Here is a 27,583-nt window from a genome sequence, read left to right on the forward strand (position 1 = left end):
GGTCACCACTTATGCGTCCTGGCCTTTTGAATTCTTCATAGCTTGAAGTATCTTAACATTGAGAGATACTATTCTCTTTAACGTCGTTTTACTTAAGTGTCAAGACCTTTTTTCTGACTATATCTTCCCAAGGTATTAAAAACCTTTTTCTGCCAGAAGTACATTAACCTCTTCCCCGAGAAAGAAATTACTCTACAAGTGAGAAACTTCACCTGTTAAAAAGTTGGATTGTGTAAGCTAAGGTTAATCGTTTTACCCAAGAAAGTGAACACGGAAATGGATATTGTAATGAGTTCCTGAATGACACACAGAAGAACGCTTAAAGTCATTAAGTTTACGTTTTTCTAAATTCACAAAGATGCTAATGGAAGATGTCATGGCTCTAAAGATTTTTCAGATTGGAGTTATTTAAACAAAGCGTACTGTTTCTGCAAACGTACAAAGCACTGTCCTTCTTATGTACAGAGAGCAGCTTGTTTTCATTAGATAAGATAGGCTATCTTTAAAATCTTTGAAACTCCTGAAGTTGAATAAATAGGGAAGAAAATATAACAGGTCTTTCTTTGTAACAATTCCAAAACCAATCATAAAAGTTGGTGTTTTACACCGAAAGTCGGTTTGGCCTACTCTCCACTAGATGGAGGTCGTTAAATGTTGAGGGACAAAAATGTAATTTGTATGACCAATAACTTTATAATTGGAATATCATATAAAGGTATGATTTTGAAATTTAAAAACACACACGCATATATGCATGCCCACTACAGTCATTAAAAAGAAATTCTAGATGTTTGGTCCTTTGACGAAGTTGTCCAATACAGATGCATGTACTAGATACAGACCTGTTCTACAAGGCCCATTAATTTCTCAGCAGAGCTTGGTGACTGTCCGCTGTCATCACAGTCCATAACTACACAGGACGTTTACCTGGTCTCATATCGTCTCCATCGGGATGTGACCTCGAAGTGTTCCTTTGTAGTATCGAGCTAGGATCAGGCAGAACCATAACTTAATATCCTGGAGACAGTGATGGATGTGCCGGATAATGTACACTACAGGACCGGCGAACAAGTCCTGGAGGCCTTTCAAGATATCAGTTAACATTTCGTCGCGAAGCCCCTTTACGTGCATTAACTACCGGCCGGAGCAAATGATTTCTCATCAATATGCATCACTTAAGATATTTCCAAACGATTAGTTGCTGTGGGTAGAGGAAATTAAAGAAGAAAAAGGTACAAAAGACGATTTGGGTAGGTCCAAATTATCAAACACACACACACAAAACTCTTGTAAAAGAAGGTTGTTTCATTTTCTTTGAGTTACCCCACAAGAAAACATGTTCAAAGTACCAGCAATCATCTACCTCTGTCGCAACATGAAATATGACTCTACGGTGGTATCGAACTGTTGTGGTTTAGAGTGGAGGAAAGTGGGTCAATAGAGCACGCCGTTTTGAGTTGACTCACCCGTAGAGTGCCATCTTCCCCTGCCCTTTGACTGGAGGGGATATACAAAAATCAACTCCCCTAATGACAGAGATCGCCGTAATCTGTTTTTCAATAAAACTACATTTGTCGTCTTCTGAAATTGCCAAGATGACCCGCTTCCAGTGGACAGGGCCATAAATCACTGCCTGCAACAAGTGCGTAATTATGTGACATGAGTGGCGCCCCGGCTATAGAACTGATTCATGCTGACAGAGTTTTGCTGCAGGCCAGTGTTTCATTCTGCACTCACATCTGAGAAAATACCAAGTAAAAGGTTACTAATATGGTTATGCTTCCGTAAGGCAGAATGTTGGGAAAGTTGGTATCAGGGGAAAGAAGAATATCGACCCTTTTAATGGGAATAAACTTTGGCTAGTTCACTGGAAAACTGGCTAGCTGGCCGACTTGTTGTACATATGCATGCATACATTTATTATTAGTCCAATGCACTTGAATATTCCAATAGTATATCTCCTGCAGCTTTTATTCGTAATCTTGCCGATCTTCAAGTTTTCATTGAGCATTTGCACTATACATCTTCAACATTTCACACACAAAAGAATATGCCCAAAATTTGCTTATGTTTGAATAGCAATACGATTCAGTGTCGAAATTGGATTTCATCGCTAGTCTATCCTCGTTGTCGCTTCATATTACCTGCCGGAGTACATTGGCAACTTATACTAACATCACAGTCTATTCATTTTTGAAAACTTCTTTTCACAGTGACATTATTTCTCATACCGTTAGTTTCACGTGAGCTACTCCTGGACACTGAAAGACGTCTTCATGGTTTACAAGATACCAAATATAAGATCCATCCATTCATCATGGTCATTCTTCCCCGCAAAGCTATAGAAAAACGTGTGTTATTCCCTCACACTCGTCTTAACGGTCATCGCCCTTTCCTGAGCTCAAGGCTTAGCGCCAACAGAATATGAAGATAAGACCATAGCAGATATATGGAGAGACTTAAGGGTAATGTATAGACAGGCGAAACGGCTACGGTATGGGGATTTCAAATGGGATCAGCACGTTTAAAGCCAACGTTTTGCTGAGACGTTCTTTGCGTATTCAGTTATCATGGGAAACTATTACTTCTCAACTTGAAAGACCCATTACGACAGGGGATGATGGTGCACAACTGTGCTATTCAATCATGACTTGGTTTCAGGACTTTGCAATATCGTATGAAGCTGTAATCCCACATCAATGGCCTGTGCTAAGGAAAGTATCGGATAATATATTTCTGTTTTGAAGATAGCGTCTGGGAGCTTCGCTCAGGCGCCGGAGAAAACTACTGGAACTGAAAAGTAACATTGTATCGTAAATTACTTGCATCTGGAACAAATTCGATCCTGACAGTTGGAGAAAGGAAGAAGCGTAACGAACACGAACGTACTGACAACATTTACGTGCCATGATCTTATCTCTGGTGAGGACGTCAGCGGGCATTACGCAGGCAGCATGCCATCTTGGAAACATCATATTACACAAAGCCATCAGTATGTGTGTAATGCATGACTTGTGAGACTTTAAAAGCTTCAAACATGATACGTATTCCTAGGCAAAAAAACAACAGTTCTTCCCGGACGTATTTTTTTTTTTATTGTGCTCCATAATTATATAACTTTTTTTTATAATCATGATTATCACGTATTGCCATATTGAATTCCATACCACGGTAGCAGGAAACAGCAATCATCTGGTTGGCTGTAATTGTTAGTTATTATCTGTGGCTATTACATTCTGATTATTTCTTAAAAATGATAATCTATGCTAGTCATAATTGATATACGTTACCTCTTACAGTGATATACTTTAACATTGCGTTTCCGTGTCGTGAGGCCTACATGATGAATTAACCTTTTATCATACTTGACAATATGATTGCGAATTTTTTGCCTTCATATTTGTAACTGCACTCTTATCAAGTTATTCCTGATCTAAGTACAATGCCTTGAGGATCTTGATTAAAACAACTAGGCAACCTGTTGCATGATGGGACTGATGACTCGTAAACATATTTCATGTCCTGTATATGGTTGATATTATCAACCATATACAGGACATGAAATATGTTTACGAGTCATCAGTCCCATCATGCAACAGGTTGCCTAGTTGTTTTAATCAAGATCCTCAAGGCATTGTACTTAGATCAGGAATCCCATTGAAGCGAGGCCGCTGAGGACCGTGTTGAGAATCCAAAACAACAGTCGTTCAGTGAGACCTTAATGATACTTTTGGTCTTCCAGTGGTCTTTTTTTTTTATCTCAATAGCCTTTCAATGGTCTCTAAGGTCTTTCAAAGGTCTTCCGATGATGTCTACGATTCTTGTCCAGTGGTCTCTCTCCCATGGGAACGATGCACCAACTATCTCATACAGGACCCAAGTTTATTCTGGTCAAGTCCAAATTCCTCTGAGGTCCATTATTCAATACGATACAATACAATGCAATACAATACAATCTATCAGTATCCTTTCACAGACTACTGATGTTGTGGAATAAAAGACGTAAGACACTAGCACAAGAATCTGCATATCGATTGGTAATAGTAGCTGTTCAGAAGCAAGATGGTCGGCACATTGCAACAAGATGGCTCCCTCGACATCATTAGAGATATAAAGTCTTGGAGGTTGAAAAGGGTTTCGATTTCCAATTGGCAACAGAAGCGGTATAAGCATCCTCTTTTGATGGATCTTGTTCAAGTGTGAGTTAGACTGATAGCTGCAGTGTTATCTACCATCATCCTTACGGCAATAGCAGTCGTTTGCTTTATTTTCCACCATACTTAATGGAAATGTGCTATATTTGTCACACTATATTAGGTGCTTGATTAGCCCCTGGGGTGCTTTATATGTTGAAGGCCAGGGTCGCTCCCCAAACATTATCAGTGGTGATAATGGGCTACTTTAACATATGCAATGAGAACCTTTACAATCAGCCATTGTATTTTTGTGACATACCTGCACTTACACATTGGCCACAAAGCTACATAATGCCGAGGCTGTTGTCATCAACTGCAATTTGCAAAACGGACTTGCTATTTTGCTCCATCCCTAAGGTCATAACCTGTCTCTAACCTCATCACCTTTTCTTCCACTAATGGCCTTGGTGCAGGCCTATATTGATACAATCATTTGTTTGAAAACAGCCCTCCCATCCGCTAGAGCATATCCCAAGGCGACCATTGACATTTCGATTGACCTTATTCATCTTATACCTTACAGTGCTACTTAGAAGGCCTATGGCTATGCCCGCAGCTCTATTTCTAACTTATGATAAAGACGATTAGACATACTAAGTAGATCATAAAAAAGACAACGACAATGAGGGATAATTTCAATTGCTATTGTCCTAAATCTAATTATAAGTGAGTGGAGTGCTACTACTTTTTTTAGACGCAGTGGATTACTTTTTCCTGTATAATAAGTGTAGTTTCATTTCATCTGTTAACGTGGTCAAATATGGATGACTTTCAAGGTTTCTTTTATTATTACACTTCTTTCGTAGTCTTTGGATAAATAGTTAGAGATGGGAAGATTTGATGGAAAATACTGAACGTGTTTCCAACCTAAACATGGATGGAAAATGATCTTTCCACAATGTAATGTACTAGCGTAGATGGATTTTCATAAATACTTTAAACTATAATTCATTCGGATTTAGAAAAGAGTGCTTCTCGTCTTCTTTATGCAAATACAATCTATGAAAACAACTTGATCGATCCCAATGTCCGAAATCCGTCGTTTTAACTTGATACTAATCCCGTACCTTACCCAAGCAGGATCGAGTAGATAAAACCACCCACGCCTTCAAGGTAGATCAAGAGAAATCAATTTTTATCACTCTTCTTTCCTACTTTTATTGAGAAACCACTACAGTCCCATTCCACCACACAATTGTTTGTACTGCCAGGATCATTCTTAAGTTATGCTAGTCAAAGATTGCTTTCCTGATGAGATCACCGTGACGTCTTCAAGTCAAGGGTCAAATATTCAACCTTGTCCTCATGTCATTTTAATCATTTTAATATTCATCATTTCACACATGTACTCGTCTATTCCGTGCTCATTTGTCCTATCTAGTTTACTTTTCATATTTGCTTATGAAACCTTTTCGAGTAGTTTGAGAATTGTTGTGATGTGAGGATTTAGATGAGGTTTGAACAAATCTGGTTTGAACAAATCTTACATGTAGCTGTGTCAATGATCAGCACGCTTCATCAATGTCCCGAATCGTTGATCAGTGAAATACTTCTAAAATGATAACATAAAAATTCACTGAAATAATCTGTAGACATGTTAAACATGTGCAATAAACTCCTATAAGATAAGTTCTTTAGAAAAACCACACAATTCATTACAAAGGGCCGGTATGTGACTTCGCATACCTCAGTCACGTCGCATCGTTCGAGGACCAATGATAAATATCATACCTGAAATTGAAGATATAAGATAGAGTGCAGCTCTATGGTTCATATATCATCGACAGCAAATGAAAAGGACATGTCCTACAGTTACCCAATGACATAATATATAAAAGCTAAACCTTCACCTAAGGGAAGTGATTCATTAGTCTTGAACCTATATATATATAAAATTTCTATAGAGCTTTTTTCAGACTTGAAGATGTGAATAGTCGGCTTTGCTGTCCTGGCGAGTAAGGCTAAGTGCAGGAAGAAGCCATTTACTCTCCGCCTTGCGCAGATCTGGGCAAAGTAAGGCTCCGAGCGGGCAATTTGTACGGACAAAGTATAAACGTTGAGTCCTGAGATGGAGTCCTTTCATTTTGGATCTTACTTCGGGGCATACTTTCGTAGAGAAGATTGGGGCCCAAGTATGAGATGGATAACATTTGTTATAAGTTCGCATAAAAAGCGCAGCGCATCGAAACTTTTTAGAAAGTGGCTAAAACAGGATATACTGTGCCGACTTTTACATAGAATGTACTGTATGTTTAGCAAAATCTTAACGCAACTCACTCTCACTCACTTTCTCCCATAGCTTAGTCAGCCGTCGGGGCAGCATAGCTCTCAGTAAAAGCTCTTCACTGTTGACGGTCCTCCGCCAGTCTGGTCATCTGGTTGGCTGAATGACCGGTCTACTCCTTTAGATCTGTGATCCACGACCGACGGGGACGTCCCCGCGGACGCGCACCCTCCGCTTTTCCCTGAAGGATTGTGTGTGCAAGAGTGTCTTTCGCCCTGGACACATGCCCGAACCACTGCAGTTCTAACGTAAACGTAACACTTGGCAACAAACAAACTGTATTAGAGACTAGCGGCATATGCAGGGCAATGGGGATTGTCATACAGTATATGTATACGACACGCCCCTAATATATAAAAGTACGAATTACATTGTTTCTTCTATTTTTGTTTACTAAGAGGTACCATAATGTAGTGTAGTACCATACTGTAGCATTACACTTACCGTGCCTTAGGGTGAATCCTTCAGTACTGCAAAGTCTAATATAGTTCAATACTGCATTTGTTGATACTATTAGCCGTCGTAATGAACTCACTTAGCCCATTTGTTGTATCAAGCCCCTACCAGACTGGAAGGTCACATGTGCGGGTTTGTGATACCGGCGATTATTTCCTCTTTCCTCTTATTATTTCCTCTTTCATTACAACAGCCATAAAAGACCCATTATAAAAACATTGAATCGTACAATTTATAACAGTACTTAAGCCACTGCTTTACTACATTGCCTTGGAGAATGGCCCATTTATTTCCCCCCTTTCCCGGAGGTACGGTGTAAATTTCGGCGGTTGTGACGTATCTCATGCTCTAAAACAGGAAACGTATGACTCCACAGGAAATAGCTGTGTGAGACGGTAGGTTTGCTTAATATGTATACGTGCCATCCAGCAGCTGCTGGAGAGATCGGCTGATACGTATTGTGAATTGCATAAATTAGCATCTAAGATAAGGCCTTAAGGGCAGGTACTTCTCATCAGAGGACCTTCCATATCTGTTGGTGTATCAGGGTCTGAAACATAAACACTCTCGTCTCCTGAGGGAATAAAACGACCAAGCCCAAGACTTTGAATTATGGACAACGAGCTTGTTTTGATATATCTGGATTTTATTTGTTGCACTGAATGTCTTCCACCTCACCTTCGTCTCTTTCCGACTGCATGTAAACGTAACATGTACTGTCATGTGTATGCTGGTTCTCTCCTGGGAATCAACTGTTATAAGTTGATTGGGCAACCCAGCTGTAAAGAGATGAAACAAATAAACAAACAAATACACAAAAATGTAGCGCGGACTGTTTGTCTGTATCATCTATAAGCTGTTGGAGAGATCGTCTGATCCACATTGTAAGATATATTCATAGTAAAGGCAGATACTTCTCACCAGAAGGCCTATCATTATATTTCTTATTTATTATTTCATTATCGATATCTCGGGCTCTACAATAGGAAAGGGATGACTCCTGGGGAAATAGGTGTTTGTGATGGGCCGTTTGACTGCATCAGCCAGCCAGAAATAACTCCTGATCCATTTATGATACAAACTTTTTTTCAAGATGGGGGAAGGTAGTCTGATGGGGACAGAAAACCTATAGCTATTACTCCTTTTTGGTATCTAAAGCTCTATAACAGGACATGTACGACGTAGGAAATGACTGCGTATATGCACCTATGAGGAGAGAGCTTCTGTTTCCACCAGTTAAACACAACGCAATAGCCAATACTCAAAGTATCATATAGCATATACTTCATATCTTAAGACCAATCAAACGTACTGACGACTTTGAACCTGAGCATAAATGATATATCGCTCGCTGTCAAAAGTTGCCAGATGCCATTAGCTCTCTCAGTGGAACAGGCGCAGTTTCCTAAACCAGAGGTCACCCGGGTTGCCACAGGGGTAAGCCTATGCATGGAACACGCATTATCATTCTGAGCAACAGTAGTGGATACACATCGCCAAATACCGGAGAAAATTTGTCAACTTAAGATTAATAAAACGTAATGGCAAGATGAATGTCTTAAAGTGTACATATTGAAGTGCTACGCAAATCTAGACGCGTGTTTGTTAGTGTAGATGCACTGTTAAGTACGGAATCGCCCTCCTATAACGTAATAGTTTGATAATGGCGTTTCCACCAAAATTCGATGTATCATATTGATGTTTTAGAGAGTGGTTAAAGCGCATTCAGCGATATTAGTCGTCTATGGGGATTAGGACATGTAATCATTTAATGATAAAATCTTGTACCAATAAGTAAGGATGAGTTGTCTTATCATTTTGAATCGAATTCCTGTCTGATTTTCAACCTGGTCAATCGTTCGTGCAGCCACTGTGATCAGTTTTCATGTTTATTTGGGGATTGTAGTCCCTTTGTAGTACTAAAATGCTTGTGTATGCATCAGAATTGTATTTGTGATTTTAAGATGTTTTAAACCCATTTGCCAATACACTTGAATAAATGTTGCAAATTTTGCAAATACTGAATAATGATAATAATCATAATTCACATGATTCAGGTATGTAAATGTTTCCACCTTTCTACAAGCTTATATCTTTTATAAAAGATGGTTTGTATTGGTTGATTGTATTTCATCTTTAGCAAGACCACTAATCTGGGAGAAGTTTCCAAACTTTTATCTTCGAAAAGTCATAATAATTACACAAACTAAGCTGGAATCGTTTAGTACCCCTTGAGTTACATAAAATCTGATATTCATGTACGTACCTATATGCAACTAAATACTATACGTTATCAATATTGATTCCGTCAATATATTATGGACTGGTCTCAAAAGTAAATATTGCACAAAAGTTCTTTTTTGTTTACTGATTATTAACATTCGTTCCTTTGTCAATACGTAGACAGTAGACGCTAAAATACAGTCCTTCGCGTTGGATTCAGTGATATCCATAGGAAAAACTTTTGACATTAAGTTTAAGATAAAGGTCAATATGTTGCAGTTAGGACGCTTTTAATACTAAGTGTTACTGTAGCAATTGTCTTACCTTTGCATACCGCGGGCAACTGAGTGGGTATTTCAGCACTACTTCGCGATGAAGAGAGGATGATATTTGCCGGCACGACGTTAGTCAGGCGAATATTTGATGCGATCTCGGGATTTGCCGAAGTGGAAGTTCCAATATACAGACAAATACTTGAATGGGAAAACCGTTATTAAGGGCAGCACGTAGTTTTGATCTTCAGCCACGCAGCTAAATGCAGACCCATTTGTACTGAGCTTATGACTTGTCATTTCTGGGAAAACCAATATAGTGAGCCGCCATTAAACATTTATAACGCCGTGGTTATCGCTGCGCTCAATGTCACCGGAGAATGATCTTCGTACGATTAAACACTCCAGCGAGATGACGAGTCCACTTTTGTCGAGATATTACCGTTCAATATTGTAACAGAATCAATCAATTTTCACGTTTGTTGGAACTAACACAATCATATAATGTTTCCTGTAAAAATTGATTTGCAATTATGTTTCCTTGGTCGCTCACGTTTCTTCATTTGTCCCGGGCACGCTCTGAAACTATTTTTGTATTAATCACTACCCGTCTCGTCACAGTGACTATGATGAACGTTTCATTTGGCGTACGGATTTGTCTTACATTCCACTTCAAATCTACCTTCTCCAACCGTTTGCTTATGGTAGATTTAACTTCATACCTAGAAATCTTCTAAGCTAGCTTTTTGATGTCTTGATGAATTCTCAATTTTTCTTGTCGTGTCAGCGAAATCTGCTGCGATGTCAGTTCTGTTGCTTCGGACGTTTCTTCCTAGATCCTATCGACCGTTGATGGCCATAACACCATCTGTTCGTAAGATCATCCGTCTAGTTAGATCTGACAGTGCATTTTGACGTTCATACATATAACGAAGAAACGCCATAGTGGACAAAGTAGAGACAGCAAGATCATTGCTGCCTCCATGACCTAGTTTTCTTTATAGGGTTTCTGTAAGATCAAAGGGTCGTCCCTTAGGTCATTACTGTCACGTTGCCAAGCGATCAATATCTACATCGTGCCTAATAGGGACAAAATATCATGACTGAGCGAAAAGAGTATTGTGCTGGTAGTTTATCTACGTCTTGTAACATAACACGAAGTTATTGGAGCTCTCTGGCATCACGAGGGCCTGCTTCAGTGTTCTATCAGACTGTGTTGCTTTTAACAAAGCAATGTTGATTTTATACTTTACGGCCAAACTATATAACGTTATACTGTCTTCTTTTTCACTTATTTTTAATACATGTTTCTCAATTCAAGAGACCACTGGGATTCTTTCCAGCCCATTTGCCTTCACCCAGCAGTTGCGTATTGACTTTGTACTTATGCAGCAATGTAGCAGTGGTGCTGCATAATCCCACTTTACACCTTCCCTCGCCGACCCGTCTGGTACGGACATGTGTAGCTAAAAGATGTCGCAGGTGTTCAATAAATCGTTCCTCCGCCTAGCCCTGCCTAATCACCCCTTCTCCTTACACTGTCCTGTAATTTGTATGTTCGTACCCTTGCCTTGTAACGACGTAGTCCACTGCAATCCTCGATACTCGCATGAAGATTTATGCGGTGAGGCTACTGGAGAAAGCGTGGCCAAATTTCAGTGATTATGGCTGTTCAGCTGCAAGCAATGTTTTAATAGCTCGTCGGTTAGGAAGAATTTTGATGTGGAAGGATCCGGCAAACCGTCAGCTCAAGCAGCTGGGGCTTATTGATGTGAATTCATCCACAGCAGCCAGTCAAATGTCAAATGGATCACGCAGTGTGCAATTGTCCAATGGTTTATTACCTCGCCTTTAGTTCACGAGGTCTCGGGGTCAACTCCGTAACTGACCCTCAATTTTGACGCTACTGCCAGGTGTAACTACCCTAGGAGAGGGTGTTGTAAACCATTGTGGTGTGAGTCACACCTGGATAGGTTGGGATTAGAGAATTCTCCACTTGGAGTCGTAAAAACATGTCTACTATATGGTTGGTTCTGCCATCGTTCCTCGGAATGTGCCTCAGCAAGAATCTGGCAGTATGGTCACGGCGAGAAAAAGTCGTCTTGGTGTCGTGGAAAACACTTTGAGTCTAGTTTGCGCCGCCATATTTGAACTTTTGGGTTGATTAGATAATAGCGACACACAGTGCATAGCGACGTTTCCTTCTCTAAAACATATTTCTAAAGATCGCTTTGTATTCGTATTCTGCCATCTACATTCTAATTGAATGACTCAGTATTTTGTATTTGGCATTTAGCTTCATTTGAGCGGAAGGACTGGTAAGCTTCTGCTTGTCGTCGACAGCTGCGCGCGTTCGTCTGTCGAGGAATGGAGGACCAAGCTCTGTGGCATTTGCGTTAATTTCTCTTGTTCTTGCTCATTTCGGTGATGCAAAATCCATGTACGGCTTGTGAGCAAGCTTAAGCGTGCTTATCCCAGTCTCATATAAAGTAGGGAACTGTCGCCACCATGTCATCATAAATGTCTCAATGAGGCGCCTGTCAACGCATTTTCTATTAGCAATGTCTGGTGTGAGGTTTGTTAGAACTACTTTATAATCCTTCAGAATTTATTTTTCTTCAGCCTGGGTAATCATGAAAACCCTTACTCGTCGTTTCTGATAAAAGCTTACCGGTGTTTGTGTCCTTGTTTCATCCAATTCCCGTGAACTGGGGTTTTGATATTGAAGACGCCGCGTCAATTTTCTGCCAACCTTACTCCAGCTTAGATGTGCCTAGACTTCTGTAAGAATCGGTGACCCAGGGGACCCGGTCTTTCCCTGCTATCTTCTACAGACGTGTTTGGCTCACGGAGAGCGTGTCATTCTTTGAAGTGGAAGTCCTGATAGTAACAGCTGCAGAGTTGCGTCTTTTTACTCAGACAGAATAAAACATGATCGTTCGATCTTTTTTTCCTCTTAAGCCCAGAGTTTTCAACAAGAAAAGTTTGGAGCTTCAAATAAAGTTTTAATGGAACTTCATACTTGGTCTTTATTGAAAGTTTAGAGCAACTTTGCTCATACACAAATCTGCAAACTGTTATTTGAATAATACATCGTGGAAAATCTGATAAATGGAATAGAAATAGAAAAAGGAAAAGAAACATTCAAAGAAATTAATGAAAACACTTAGTTATCTGATATCACACCTAGATCATATGGCAAAGAATCAAGCTCAGTAGTATTCACTTAACTTATCTAAGGACATTATTTTCCCTTATTGTAATGGGCAGTGGTCTCGAAGAGAACATAGTTCCTGGAGATATGAATATTGCTGATGGAACACAAAACATCTGCCTTATTTTAGACAAGACATGTGCAGAATTGCCATATTAGCTTTAAATTGACTACCAGCACGAGCACTGTAAGCTAGAGTGCATACGCAGCTATTATTTAGTCTACGCTGAAATGAATTACCATAAGTCTACTTTTATCAAATAGTCATTTTGGTATGTAAATGTAATATGTTTCTGTCGATTTGGTTTAGTATCAATCCCGCAAGCGCTTCTTCATGAATGCCTCCTCCGAATCTTCGCATTTCTTTTTCTTGACTAATGCTGCGTGCCATGCGTGACGCATGTTACAAGATGCTCCCATCGATCCCAAGGCTAGCTCCTTTTCCAATTTCAGCAGACAGTGTTCCCCGCACGGCGTTTTACGGTCAGTCTGTCGATAACGGAAACTCACTGACTCCGGCGTCTGTGCGGAAAGATTTCTCGGCTGTCAATAATTCAGAAGGAGCGGCGTGCGGGACCCCCGCCCTATAAGAATCTAAAGGCAAGTTTAATGACAACCAAATTGCTTCCCTGAACTGAAGAGTCACGAACCGGAGTCCTTACCTAGTGGACAAGATAACGCTAATTGTATAGTAGACGATGATGCATTACAACCTTCGCTTAAATTGAGTTTATATTCGATTTGCTCACAGAAAGAAGTCAACTTGGGGAAGATCCACGTAATGGGTAGTGTGACTATGAACTGCGCACTGGCTCTAAGAACAGGCAACTTGCCCAGTTATTATCCTTAATGGGAGCCTTCGTGGTTCAATCTGTCTTATTACGATGTGTGATTGGAGGTGTTAAAAAAGTGTTGATAATCCATAACTTTGCTGTAAAACTAATGTAATGGAGATTACGGGGTACAAACGCTATAAAATGTGACCGTTGTCCCTGCGCTTATTGCAACCGTTACCGGACCATTACTGATCCATTGTTCCACAGTGCAGGAGGCATACATCACGGTGACAGTACATTAAACAGTGGTTATCAAAGGCACCGTGGTACACGGGTAAGCACTTGTGACTAGTACGAAAATCAATGACGAAAAAGAACAGGAAATTTTGTGGGGCCACTCTCACTGAACTTTGGATGCTTTACTTAAGGTTGAATAAACAAAAATCGACATAACCCTGTAGCACCACCTACCCGTCGACGTACTTTGTTACAAATTTCAGTAGAAACGCATGTTCTGGTACCACCCATGACAAATGCCATCCGACCTTTCAATCCAAAATGGCGGAATGTGAAGCGAAGTCGAAAGATAGATTGAACAACTTTGTATATGCTGCATTACACATCTTCATGATGGATATCGGTGTTAAACTACACTTATCAACAGGTAGATGAAACATTATTTCAGCACTGTTTACTCTCGTTTGGTAGTGAATGTCTCTTACATGCATATTGCTTTGGTGCTTTGGAGTCTAATGCGCTTCAGTTAGACTAAACATGAGTCAACAGAGGTATTCTTATTTTGACTTTTTGGAAGTCTAAGTAACTATCTGGATTGCTGTGGTAAGACTAGACGTGTATCGAAGAGGGAAATAACAGGAAGCTTGATAAACACATTTGCCCAAGTAATCCAGACTTATAGACAGTCCAAGATCTCATATCATCGTAGTTGATTCCTATCACAAATCGTGTCTTAACGCATTTAAGACCTTTGTGAGGAAGGTTGTACTGAGTGAAGAGCTGCAGCAGCTAGCTGCAAAAGGCGACGGTCATTGTGGACAGTAACTGTAAGATCCAATCATCGTAGTGATTTGTATTCATCTCATCGTGCAGTTCCGCCGTTTATTGGCATCGTAATAGTTATCCCTGTCGCGGCTCTACACAACAATATGAAAGACTTAATGTACCTCCCTTCTGCCTGTCAACCCTTTGTGGTCTCGGCCATTTATAAGCCCCGATTTGATTGTCAGCAAACTGCAGAATGGGCCATCTGAGTACCGCGCCCCATGAATATATATGATATCAGCTGAATGTGCCATCCATTACGGCTACTCAGGATTTGAAGTGCTCTGTAGTTTGGCACCCTTTGTCCGCAGGCAGGGAGGATAAATAATTGCGGGAGACCCGCTGCCCGAAGTGCCTTGAAATATCAAGTGCAGCGCGTGCATGGAAGGCACACCCGTACAGATCTTTCATCTATTCACGTACATAAATCTTTAGCTACATGTATTATCAATATCAGTTTTGGGTCTTAGTTGAGTTATCTTCTGATTTGTATGTGTTCAGGTGTACTACTTCTCCTTGGAGAGACCAAGTATACAGTACGTTCATGGAGGGCACATCCCGTCAGATGTATAGATCTTCCAAATGCGCATGTACATCTAGATCTTTAGTTACCTGTATTTGCAAAAAACATGTACATTTCGTTCATAGTTTTAGTTGTCTGACCCATTTATGTTAAGCAAATACTGAACTCATTTTGTACATCAATGGCACACTGTGTATTCGACTCTTTCGACTCAAAAGTATTGAAAGAGACAAGCAAATGCACTTTATGACATGTCAATGTCATACAGCATAATTGTGAAACAATTAAGGTATGGTTACATTGAATAGCGTTACAGTTGACGTTAGAAGTTTTACAGTGCACATGGCAGTGTACACGAAGTAATACATCATTAGCATCTCCCAAGTGCCGCAGTCATCATCAGACCATCACGTTTTATTACTCACGCCGTCTGCCTTCATGTCACAGGATGAGCATGATTTATAATTTCGGGGCATCCCGCATAATTGATATCGATTGGGTACATTATGGCATCTTGCTGCATGGCTACTCGCCAGTTTCCTGATCATCATTTGTTCAAAATTACTCGTATTTTCGCTCGTCTTGTGCGAAGTCATTGGTACAAAGCATATTGATGGGGTTACAAATCACTTTTATGAAAAAATGATGTCCGTAAACCTCATTCTAGGACGTGCAAGATGTAAACTTAATTATTATTTGATTGACAGGTAATTACTCACTTCAAAGCCCTCGCTGTGTCCCACAAGATGCTTCCTTGTAAATTGATTAACACTACCTGTATTACGCAACGCACCCGCCGCCATTTTCATCTTGATAAAATGGTTGAAATTTTAATCAAACCCTTAGATTGTAGCGGGTGACTGTGATGTCTGGTAAAGTTCCATAGTAGGTGCCTTTAAAACGTATGTTATCAAAGAACAGCAAGCCGAAAATCCGACCTCTGTATCTTGAGGGAGTTCCTCAGCGGGTGTTGCGCACGTTTTCTATAATGGGTGGTCCTACTGTTTTATAAACCCGCCGCCTTGTAGACACCGGTTGTAATTAAAAGTCCCTGATTAGTTTCTGTAATGAAAGCCTACCTCTACTGTCGAGGCTTTAAAGTCACATATATATCAAGAAACTAATTAAACCGCTGATACAATACTACGCGATTGAACGTACCCTGGTTTGATAGTTCTTATCATTAGTATAGCGTTGGAAGTTATAACCTTCAGTTGGAGTTTGATAGATAAGCTCCAGTGAATTTGCTTCACTAGAGTCAGCAGTTTCTTTCGCTGAACTTGGCTTTCTAACCTCTACTCTATAAGTTCAAGGGTAAAATGAATATGAATGAAATAGATGGGGTTGCACCGTTAGAAAACAACTATATATATATAAATACGGGCGATAGATCGAGGAAACAGAAGATCCTTCTCAACGATTCACACATTGATGGTACATCGATAAAGGCTGTACCAGTAAATTCAGCTGACTGTGCAACACAAGATTAAGTGTTCCACAGTTATGTTCCCAGCAGTTCAATACGTGCATCCTTTATCAATGAAATCCAGATACTCGTAATTGTACCAAAAGAGAAATAATCAAGACCATGAAATTTTTTTGTCATGTAGCAAATAGCTCTATGAGGAACATATGTTCGTCACTTGAAGGTGCAAACTTAAGTAAAACTTATATCAGTCAGGTATTAAGTGAGCGATTTTATTCTTAATCTAGAACATGTGAGATAGTAACTTGTGTTTAGCGCATTGTAATTGATGAATTTTTCCAATATCGATACTCTATCAGGTAACGTTCTGATCAAATGTAATACAGCGTTCCTCTCAAAATAACATTTACCCTCTTTTGAATATAACATCAACCGTTGAAAATATACAATGAACGGAAGTTTACCTGCTATATGCTTTCTCCTTACGATGTAAATAATGAACCAGTGCGTTTTACTTTAAGAAGTGCGCATCATAAGACTTAATTACTAAAGACCAATAGCACGCTTATGCGCGCGATGTAACATCACTTAAACTACGGCAATATGGCTGCAGTCGAAGCGTGATGCCTTCCGTTCACCCCGTGCAGTATTCCATACGCCGTGCCGTCGGTTCAAGACGTGCAGGGTCAGAGACGACCAATGAGCGGCGAACCGGATCTCGGGTGCAATCCCAGCATGGTGCCCTTGAGATCACTTCTGCCTCTCTACCTACAGATCGGATTACTACAGACCGATCCCAGGATATCTGCTCCTCAAAACTAATTTTCCATGTCAAATCCCGCATCCTCAAGGTCGGGTTGATGACCTTGGATGGATCTAAAATGAAGCTCTTTTTCAAGCCTGGCTGCATCTTCCGTGGCAGGAGGAGGCTTTTAGTCATGCGGCTGTGGGTCTAGATATTGACATTCGTTGCATGTATACACAAGAAGTCAAGATTTCCTTGTTTGGCATATGTCCCAAGAACTTAATATACGAAGGGCCATATGTATATGAAAACATTTTACAATAGACAGCATTTCAATGGTTGTGAATCGTTATTCTAGAAACCTCGTATGTAAAGTATTCGTCATATAAAGTGGGCTACAAAATCAATTTCATTCTACAAGTGATAGCATCAAATAGCTTTAGTTGCTCAATGCTTTCTCTCTCGCTGAACTTTGCTCCCTTCATTTGTCAGGCTTCAAGTGGCTAGCACAGAATACAAACGTTACAATTTTGTTTTAGATATCATAGCGTCCCCTGCATGTGCATGAGAATTCATTAGAATGATCTTATAAGTTCTGAAAGTCAGCATGACATGGCAAGTAATACGATACTTTGTTAACAGTTGTGTGTGCTCAGCATAAGATAAAGAACTTCAAAGCAAAAGGTTTCAGCCCCCATGTCATATGCAAAACACTCGTTGGGAATTACGAGTATCTGGATTTCATTGATAAAGGATGCACGTATTGAACTGCTGGGAACATAACTGCGGAACACTTAATCTTGTGTTGCACAGTCAGCTGAATTTACAGATACAACCTTTATCGACGTACCATCAATACGTGAATCGTTGAGAAGTTTTTGCTCAATCTATTGCCCACATTTATATATATAGTTCTGTTTGCAACTCCATTTATTTCTTTCATATTCCTTTTACCCATTGAGTTGTAGATTGCCTTGGGAGGTTTAAAAGCCAAGTTGAGCGAAAGAAACTGCTGACTGGAGTAGAGCAAATTCACTTTGCAGTGGTATCTTTATGTCGGACAAAGCAACTCTAATGGCCCTTAATGCTTCTTACTCTTCAGTCAACCCGATGTGATTAAGGACGTGCTAAGATATTACAACAAAGCAACTCACATCCTTGACTACGGGCCATTATTTCCACCGCTCAGCAACATTGTCGCCAATTAAACATAATCCCCGACATTACCACCCATCGACCGTGGGCAGACTCACTGTCTGCTCGACATGCAAACAAAATAACCATAATGGCCGTGTCTGATAGGGATGTAGCGCCGAAGTACCGTGCTGATATAGAATTAGCCACGGTTTGAATGACTTGCAGTGGTTTACGACTTAAAGTGTGGGCTTGTGACCTCTTTCTAGAATACCACTGTAAAATGTCACCCAAAAACACTGTCCAATCTTTCATACGGTTGTTAGGGGTAGACGTTAAGGTATGAGTACACAGTATTTCGCCGCGACCCCCGGAGTCGGTGACGTAGCGGTAAGAAAATAGTGCGCCCTAAACCTTGAACCGTGTGTAAAAACGTTGACGTGAATGCCAGCGAGGCACGAACTTTACTGTATGGCAGTATAATAAGTGGGCTTTCAGATGGTAGGAATGAGATTGTGAAGTTTTCCCATTCGGCGTATAAATGCGCGTGACCTTTGCAGCTGCCTGCCGAGGTGAGTCGGCTTCACTTCCGCATGACCCCGCATGACCCCATATCAAAGTGGCCGTCAAATTGTTATAAAACCATAACTTTTTTTGGTTTTCACTTATTTTGTAGATCGTACCCTCGACTTCAACATATTCGTTTGTCGTGATTTTGTAGGGGACCCTACTATTATTTTATCCACGTCGATGTGGGTCACTTTGGGGTCCTTAACTATAGAAACCCCCATAGGCCGAAAACTGTGTTCTGCTACCTTGAAGGAGACATGGATTGTGCTATACAAATCAATTGTTTCGTCTTCGTTATCGTCAGAATTTTCTGTACATGTAGAAAAGCTTTTAGGGGACAGTAGACCAGGTTAACGCCTGGCGTGTGCAAGGTATGCCTATGTCATTACATTAGCCCAAATCATATCCACATGCACAAAGGATGCCTGCGCCATTAGACCCCTTCACGCCATGGCTTGTTGAATGATGATTGAATACATTGTCAATAACTGTTTTCAGCAGCATTTTGATCTTATTGATTACTCACATCTTTTGCGGTATGATACAATGACAAATATGTTCTGGGATATCTAATATAAATGTTTTAGCTATGCTGTAATGATTTATGGTTCGACCATGTTTTTTCAGTGCCTCCGACCGTTGAAGTAGGACCCTACTCTCCCTACGTCACGACCTATCGCCGTACAGTTACTATGACATGCGCAGTGAGTGGCGCGAAGCCGAACATAACTTCTCTCCACTGGGAGAAGGACGGCGCACGCGTGGAGACCATTGGCTTCACGGGGAAGTACTCCGGCGGAAGCATGGCGTCTCCGTCATTACTCATACATCACGTGACCAGAGCGGACACCGGGTCATACGCCTGCATCGCTGATCACGTGGTCAGACCTTCCGCCGCCAGTCTCCGACTAGAAGTTCTATGTACGTGACAAGGTTATCCTATTTTTATCGCTAAATCTAATAACCAACGTTCACACTGTCAAAATGATACTGTTATGAATGGACACCATAACAAGCTTGAATAACCATAACCGTCACTTATTACTCCTGTGGTCCTTATTAACGAGGCTGAGGTGTTAAGCAGACGTAAATTTTGGTAACAAGACGGACGAGGGGTTGTATATGACACGTTTGTCTTACTTCGGAGGGTATTGCAAAAGGTAGGGTTATATTAGTTCAGGTACAATAGATAGCCTGGCTGACAAACCAGATACATCTTGGTGCGTTTGTAGGAAAGACGAATGTACAGTAATATTACGACACACCAGCTACACTCATATAGAAGAAGAATGTTCAACAATTTTACGACATGCTTGCTGCATTCATAAGAAAGAAAAATGCTTAGATAAATATTACGACTACGGTAGCCACTAAATTACATAAAGGCTAATAACTAGTAAAGCACGAAAGCTCACGTCTGCAGAACTTTATATTTGAAGTATTAGCGTCAAGGTGTAAAATTCTAAAAGGAAGCAAATAGGCTATTGTGAAGAATTGTTAACGTTGTAGCAGGAAGTACTAAATCTAATAATAGGTCATTCACATACGTGTACGTGTCCGAACTCTGTTTAGGGCTCTGAAAAGGAGAAGTGAGACAATAAGAGTGTCACGTGTAGACATCAGCTAATTACAAATTATGATTACAAATCAACATTATAAGGATCGAATTAAGAAAGATTTTGGCCAACAGAAAAGTTGAACAGGAAAAACCAACATAGTGTTGTATACATGCTTCCATACAGTAGGTAAAGAAAGTGTAACGTAATCATGCAGTTTGATTACGTATTATGGAGTAAGCACCCCAAAAACCCACCTTACGGCCCCCAAAATCCAGCCATTTTGCCACTTTATTTCGCATGGTGAAAGGGCGCATTATTCACTATTTCTCTTTGCTGGTTTATAAGGTGAAAGCACCATGGGTTAACCATAAAGAGCAGCAGCAATCTGCCTGGTTATATTCACAGTGTACATCAAAACATGGACGTATTTATTGCTAATCTTCAAATCATAAAACGAGATTTTCTAACATTTTGTCAGCACTCTATGAAGCCATAATTTTGTACCTCGCTGCTTTTTCCTATATGCAGTATTAAGTGATCGTGAAGGAAATCTTGACGTTTCATATCTGCACTTTGTCAATGCCATTATTCATATTCCCTCTAATACTGTATGTCTTCCTCAGACCCTGCTTCGATCATAAGCGTGTCAGAGTCTCTCTCAGTGGACGAATCAGAGCGAGCGACACTCCAGTGTGTGGCAGACGGTAACCCGTCTCCCAACATCACGTGGACCAAAGAAGGCACGCGCCTGCGCACTGTGACTCAGCCGCTCTCGTCCGATGTTCTCGCGTGTTCTGTGGTGTTCCTCAACGTGCAAGTAAACGATTCTGGAACGTACGAGTGTATGGCGAGCAACGGAGTTGGAGAAGCGGACAGGAGAATCGCAAAACTCACCGTAAGAGGTATGTCGAAAAAAAGACCGAAAAACCCCCAATAGTATTGCACCACAGAACAGCACATTTGATACAAAACTTAGGACCTTTGAATATCATTTGAAAAAGTTAGTTTTCGGCAGTATTATGTTTGACCCATTCTACCCAGTCTTAAGTTGAAACATCATGACATAGGTATCATATTGTTAAAGCATGTGTCCCTGCATTCTCTTAATTAGAATAATGACATCGTTGTCACCTGAACACACATGATGTAGTTTGGAGATAGATTATTGTCACTAGCTTGCTTGCAAGTAAGTTGAGGGCGTGACAAGCAGACAATGACATCCTAGTTGCGACACGATCCAAATGAAAGTAACTCGTGCAATTCCTAAAATGCGACAGGTGTGTGAATCGCAACCAGCTTATACTCCTGTCCTTATCTGTAGTGTGTTTTGTCCCTTAAATATTCGTCTAAAAGATCGGTGATCGTTTCTCCTTTTTTGGCACTTGTTCATAGTCGCCAGAGCAGCTGTTATATGTGATATATGCATTTATCGTCAACAGCGATGCTGGAATCGTGTCATCCAATTTCTTTCTGTTATTATTTTACACAATTAGGAGCGCTATCGATCGGCAACTTCAGTCTGAGTTCGTTACAGTGTATGCGTCAAAGTGTCAACGTCCATGATGTTCTGGGCGATTTGTCGAAAATCGATGTTGAATTTCCCATCATTGACGGTGCACGACACACCGCCAATACTGAAAGTGTACAATCTGACACCGTCCTCGCCCTTGCGTGAAGTTCTGTACGGGTAACTGACATGGGTTGTTGGGAACGTGGAGCCTGAAGTTCTTAAGATTCGTAATAGTCTATGGACAGCACAGAAAAATTGCAACTTCGAAAGAGTTACGCTTTCCACTTGACTGGTTCGGGTACATCGGTACGTACTGACATAATAAGAAATAACCGCAGCTATTGATTATAAGTCTCACTACCTACGTTCCAATCGATTCCTACGTGTGGTGTGGGTATAATTCACCATTGTCGGTGACCATTTCCGCAATACCTACGGGCTGCACATATATTTCATATCCCAGAGAAAACCCATGGTCAACTCAACGTAACTAGAGCATATAAAGGATCATCAATAGCGCTGACAGGTTGGACCCGGGTCCGCGTTATCAGCTGGCAGGGTTCCATGCGCACGAAGCAGCCATGGACCACCACCATTGAGAACGAGATATGGAGAGCTATTGTTATACCTACCTGTCCCTGAGGTTTAACAACACTATAGATTTAATACCGGTGCAATAGCCTGGCGGGTACCTTTACTTAGTATTCGAAAGATTGTGGATTCCAACCCCAAATCATATCAAAGACGTTTAAAATGTGCATGGAGCTCTCTCTGCTAGCACCCAGTACTGCTAAGGAAGAGCATGTTACTACTTAAAGTTAAACAATCACTACTACCAAGTAGACTCGCCCTCTTCTGTAGAGCTTACACAACTCTTTGGCCCAGGGGCTACAGAGAGACAAAGATGGTAACCAACTTATACACTGAAATGTGTGCACATGCATGTGGAAATGATTTTGCAATTGCGTAACTAACAATGTAAGAGTACCCGCACTGAAAGAAAGCCTGTTGTCTCTTAAACGTTTTCAACATAAGAAAGTCTTCTAATCAAACCTTTTCAGAAAATCTATCTATCATCTATATGTATGCTGGCCTGTCAAACTCCACTCTATAGAACTAGGCGTCAGTATACATTTCGATGCAGATGTCTGAGTGGGTTACTTAATATCTAGATCGGATAAGTAACCGCTAATCCCCCATACTGTGTTAATGAAGGCATAAATGACTTGACATGTGTTCGTACAGTCATGTGGCTCGTTACTATATCTACATCATGTTGAAATTTCTCAAAGACTACAGATGAGCTGAATTTGCCTGTAATTATAGTAACACATTGAGAGGATTGTTTCTGGCCTCTTTGTAATAGCCAGGTTTTCAAGATAGTACAATATCTGAAGTTGAAATGTTGAAACGATAAAGTGATTCGATATCGCTATTTTGATCGATAGGTTCTGATTTCTATTCACTTTTCATCGTTTCCGTCTTGCCTACATCGTAAATGTAGGCGAGAATGCACACGCCTTCATCTAATTAGATAACATCAATCAACTCCTGATTCCGAGATTGCCGTATAAAACAATGAATTTAGAAAAACTTTAAAAGGCAGCATCAGAAACCCCATGGGTATGCACACTCGAAATATCTATGCGCTCAAAACATCTTATGAAGGCCTCAATCAACAATGTGTCGTTCTATGGACACGGTACTCTGTAAAATTATAAGAGCTGGTATTAATCATAACATTATTGTGATTTCCAGAGACTAGCGCAGACGATCGTAACTACATCTGGGCGATCATGGTCGGCGCCATTGCTGGCGGACTGTGGATCCTGGTGTGCTCGGGACTGACGCTCTACATTCTCAAACGTCGGCGGGACAGGCGAGAGAAGAAGAAGTACGCCTTCTACTACAACATGGGGAAACAGGAGGACGGCAAGGACACGCTCGGACCGCCGACGGTTGAACTACCAGGTGACTTGCAGATAAAGTATAGCCTGATAACCATTCTCCGTAGGAACTGCTGGCTCAGCCTTTTCGCTTGCCAACAACGGAGTCTGGCCTTGCATGCACCATGTACCAATAACTCATGGCATTTACATGTTCGTTCAGATTTTGAACGAGCTGACTGATTGGCCCCATTTGTCTAAGCCCTCGTGTGAGAGTGCTTTCTATCATCATCAACATGTCCGACGCGGAAGCGAACGCTCTGGCCCGCCCGATCGACAAAGCTATATTGTCTGTTTCGTTTTTTAAAAGATTGAGCCAGCGAATACTACGGAGAACGGTAAACCAGGCTGAATAAAATTCATGCATTTTTACATGGAGGTGACGGTTGGGCAACTGATGAGCAACCAAAAATCATCGGTTATTGAAATCGGAGAAATCAGTGGAAGACCTGATAATAAGAAAACATTGAATCTCTCATTAGGATAATTCAAATATCTTTGAAATTTTATTTCAACGCATTAGTCGTCATTGAGCTATCATTGTGCAACCATGGAAAGATGTGAGAGATCATTCTAGGCCTTGAAGATCATTGAGCGCACGCTGAAAGACCTTTGAAGGATCTTCCAAATGTATGGATATTCGACAGTCCATGACAGGTCTCTCCTCTGATGATTTCTCACTTGAATAACATGAATAAAGATCCAACTCTTGTTCCAACACAGAGTACCTGACGAAGACCGAAGAGACGATCGATAATCTGTACGGTGAGTTATTGTCTTTGTGATGGAACAAAAGTTCGCATCTGAATCATGATTCTTTAGCAATGTTATAGTTAAACTCAAGTTCCTCCGCATGAACCTGTACGGCGAATGCACTACAATCGCCCATGTTGATTGCTGAAAATACTGAAAAGTATTCCAACGTTTCCTTTCGCTTCATGGAAATGCATGCCCTACTATGGTATTGGATACGCCGCCTGCTGAGTTTCTAATCACGTCTGGCCTTGCAGCGTATAGGTAACACGTTAGTAGGAATTACGTTCCGTAATTTGCAGAGTTGCGTAGGTCTCCGTTTAAATGAAAAACAAGGATGAAGATAGAAAGTTCCTTGAATTTTGCATCGTCCATCCTTTTTTATTCATGACGAAGTTATTCGCTCTGCGTACTAGCGTCGCAGCCTACAACCGCAGTTTGCTATTCCACTCATCTCTTTCTCTTTATTTCTTATTAAAAGCAAAGCCAATCAAGAATAATTACTCTGGAATTGAGACCATGAGGAAGACTGCACATAAGAAGGGTAAGTGGTCGTCCAACCGTATCGATCTTGCTGGAGCTCGCCGTATCAGGTCAAGAAGTTCACTCCATCATGCCTGGCCCATACTTGAGTGTTGTACCCATACTTGGGTGTTGTGTAAGGACTGAAGATGTGCTATTGAAGTTGTGGTAACAGTTTTGCTATTGCCATTTTTTCAGAAGATGTTAAAATCAAAATAGTGAATCATTAGAAAACCCGCTGTATTGACTTCATCGATGAGAATCTATTAATTGTGAACTTGACATTCACAAAGTTAGTACCGGATTGCGCCAGTTATGAGCTATATCTAAGGCTATTTCAGCCACAAATCAATGTAAACCAGCGTGATACGATTTTACGTGTGTGATGGCAGCTCAATATGCACAAGTGTGTGGCATCTAATCCGTTCTTATGGGCTTTAATGTATAAGAGGATTTCATGGATTCTAGAAAGTGATGATCAGCATTAGAGTTTGCTGATATCGCACCCAGGCATTTATCCGTAACATTGTTAGATCGTTATCATTGTGTTGTGTGAAAGAAAAGTATTTCATTACAGCTAACGTTGGTTATGTTCTCGAAATATCAACTTCTAAAGATATACCTCTATCTTTTTTAGCGATTCAAAGCTGCTCTAAGTGCCCTACCGTGCATAATAATCCTCTTAACTCTCCAAATTAAGCTTTGAGTATTACATAGATATAGAATAAGGAAAGCCGTCATTTTACAAGCCCACATGTATTGATAGTTGTGTCGCTTCTTCTCTCCCTCCAGGCAGAAGATTTGCGAAAGCTGTGTACTCTTACAACGCCATGGAGGAGAACGAGCTGCATCTGGAGGTCGATGACGTCATCGAGGTGCTGGAGGGGGAAGATGGCGGCTGGTGCCTGGGTTACCTGAGTGGGAGGATAGGCCTGTTCCCCTCCAACTATGTCATCTTCATGCCGGCTGGAGAGGGTAATCTGATCAAATGTGTACTATTTATTCATGATTTAGGAGATTAGGAAGTTACAAGGGCAGTACAGTATGTCGGCGTATAACTCTCGTTCGATTGTCGTTGTCGTTTGGTTACAGGGTCAGGCGTTCCAACGGCTGCTGACCAGATGGAGCATCATGGTTCCTTTTATACATACACCGCCTGCCCTGTACAATGCCGGGCTCGTATAATGATTTTTGTAATGTGGCCTTTAGAGATGTAGACATAAACGACAAAACATAAATGACAAAACATGTATGAGCAATGCTTGACGTAGAGTTAGGCAGGTTCATCGAGAGCAGAGGCATTCAATTCTGTAAGAGTATGAGTTAGTTCAATGAGCAGATTGAGTACGAATCAAAGTTGATCTGTATTTGCCAACTCAGTATATTTCTCATCCCTTCATCAGTCGAGAATATGGGTAAGTCCATTTTTGTGTTGACAGTTGTAGTTCAACTTTGATTCAGGCAGAAGAGATAGAAATATCGCATGCATATGTGATGCTCACTATATTGTTTTCTTTCCTTCTCCAGCCTCGAAAATGACGGAAGATCTGTACCCAAATTTGGACAGCATGAGGAGCACTCCTTGTAGACAGTCCAGAAGGAAGGTGAGGAATGTTGATCGCAAAACAAATAACAAATAATGCAACCAAAAACACCATGTGTACTCGTACGTACAGGAGAAATGTTGTAACCATTGAAAAGTATTGCTTATCCAAATCTCTTCCTCATAGAAATGCTTCAGTCTATAACGTACCTAACGTCGTGATAGGAAACCTGTTATGAAAAAAAGGTACATCATTAATCGAAAATACAATTAAAGAGCCGGCGAGTATAGGTTAACACCATTGCTCGCTGCCATGTCAGAAACAATGTTCACTCATATATAGCAATTGTGATGTTTATGATACAATTACACCACATTGCAATTTGGATCCATCATAATTCTCTTGGCACAGGTGATAATCACCCCCTTTCTTGTTTCTAACAGGCTACGACCCCTGAGAAGACTGGTGCCAGTAGAGAGATGGGTCAGCTGAAGAAGATTGACTGTGTGGAGATATAATAAGCGGGCCTTTTATCTGCTGTAAATAATGTATGGACGTTCAAACTCACGGCAAGCTCATGGATGCACACCGTTTGCCTTTGTTTAAACAATAGGAGTCTAAATCGTTTTTGAAATGTCATAGTCCATTTAGGACAGTGGTCTACTCTAGTCATTACTCGTTTATTCTATTCTGAGCCATCGTCTCATGCCAGATCCACAGCTTGTACATATCAATGAACCACACCCTGGCGCACCGGCTTGCGGCTCCTGTTCTCACAGCGTTGGCGGCGGTCACCCGTCACTTGCCAATCACAGTCAACAGGCCACGCGATTGGCTGGTAGCTTTACCATCAAAAACAGGAGGTAGA

The 27,583-nt window shown here is 40.8% G+C and overlaps 2 protein-coding genes across 3 annotated transcripts in view; both read left to right on the top strand.

The window, feature by feature from the left end:
* The window catches only part of LOC136443575 (protein amalgam-like), a 57,677-nt gene extending 31,599 nt beyond the window's left edge, over positions 1-26,078 (top strand). For both annotated transcript variants that reach the window (XM_066440864.1, XM_066440865.1), the window contains exons 4-8: positions 19,509-19,802; positions 21,064-21,342; positions 23,709-23,921; positions 24,620-25,193; positions 25,964-26,078. In XM_066440864.1, coding sequence (XP_066296961.1) covers positions 19,509-19,802; positions 21,064-21,342; positions 23,709-23,921; positions 24,620-24,681 — 848 coding nt within the window. In that variant the 3' untranslated portion in view covers positions 24,682-25,193; positions 25,964-26,078. The remainder of the gene's footprint in view (positions 1-19,508; positions 19,803-21,063; positions 21,343-23,708; positions 23,922-24,619; positions 25,194-25,963) is intronic.
* LOC136443579 (caveolin-2-like) overlaps positions 1-27,583 on the top strand; it is a 144,790-nt gene that overhangs the window by 33,223 nt on the left and 83,984 nt on the right. The gene's annotated exons all lie outside the window — the stretch shown is intronic.

This window comes from Branchiostoma lanceolatum, chromosome 10 (genome assembly GCF_035083965.1).
Source record: "Branchiostoma lanceolatum isolate klBraLanc5 chromosome 10, klBraLanc5.hap2, whole genome shotgun sequence".
Taxonomy (NCBI): domain Eukaryota; kingdom Metazoa; phylum Chordata; class Leptocardii; order Amphioxiformes; family Branchiostomatidae; genus Branchiostoma; species Branchiostoma lanceolatum.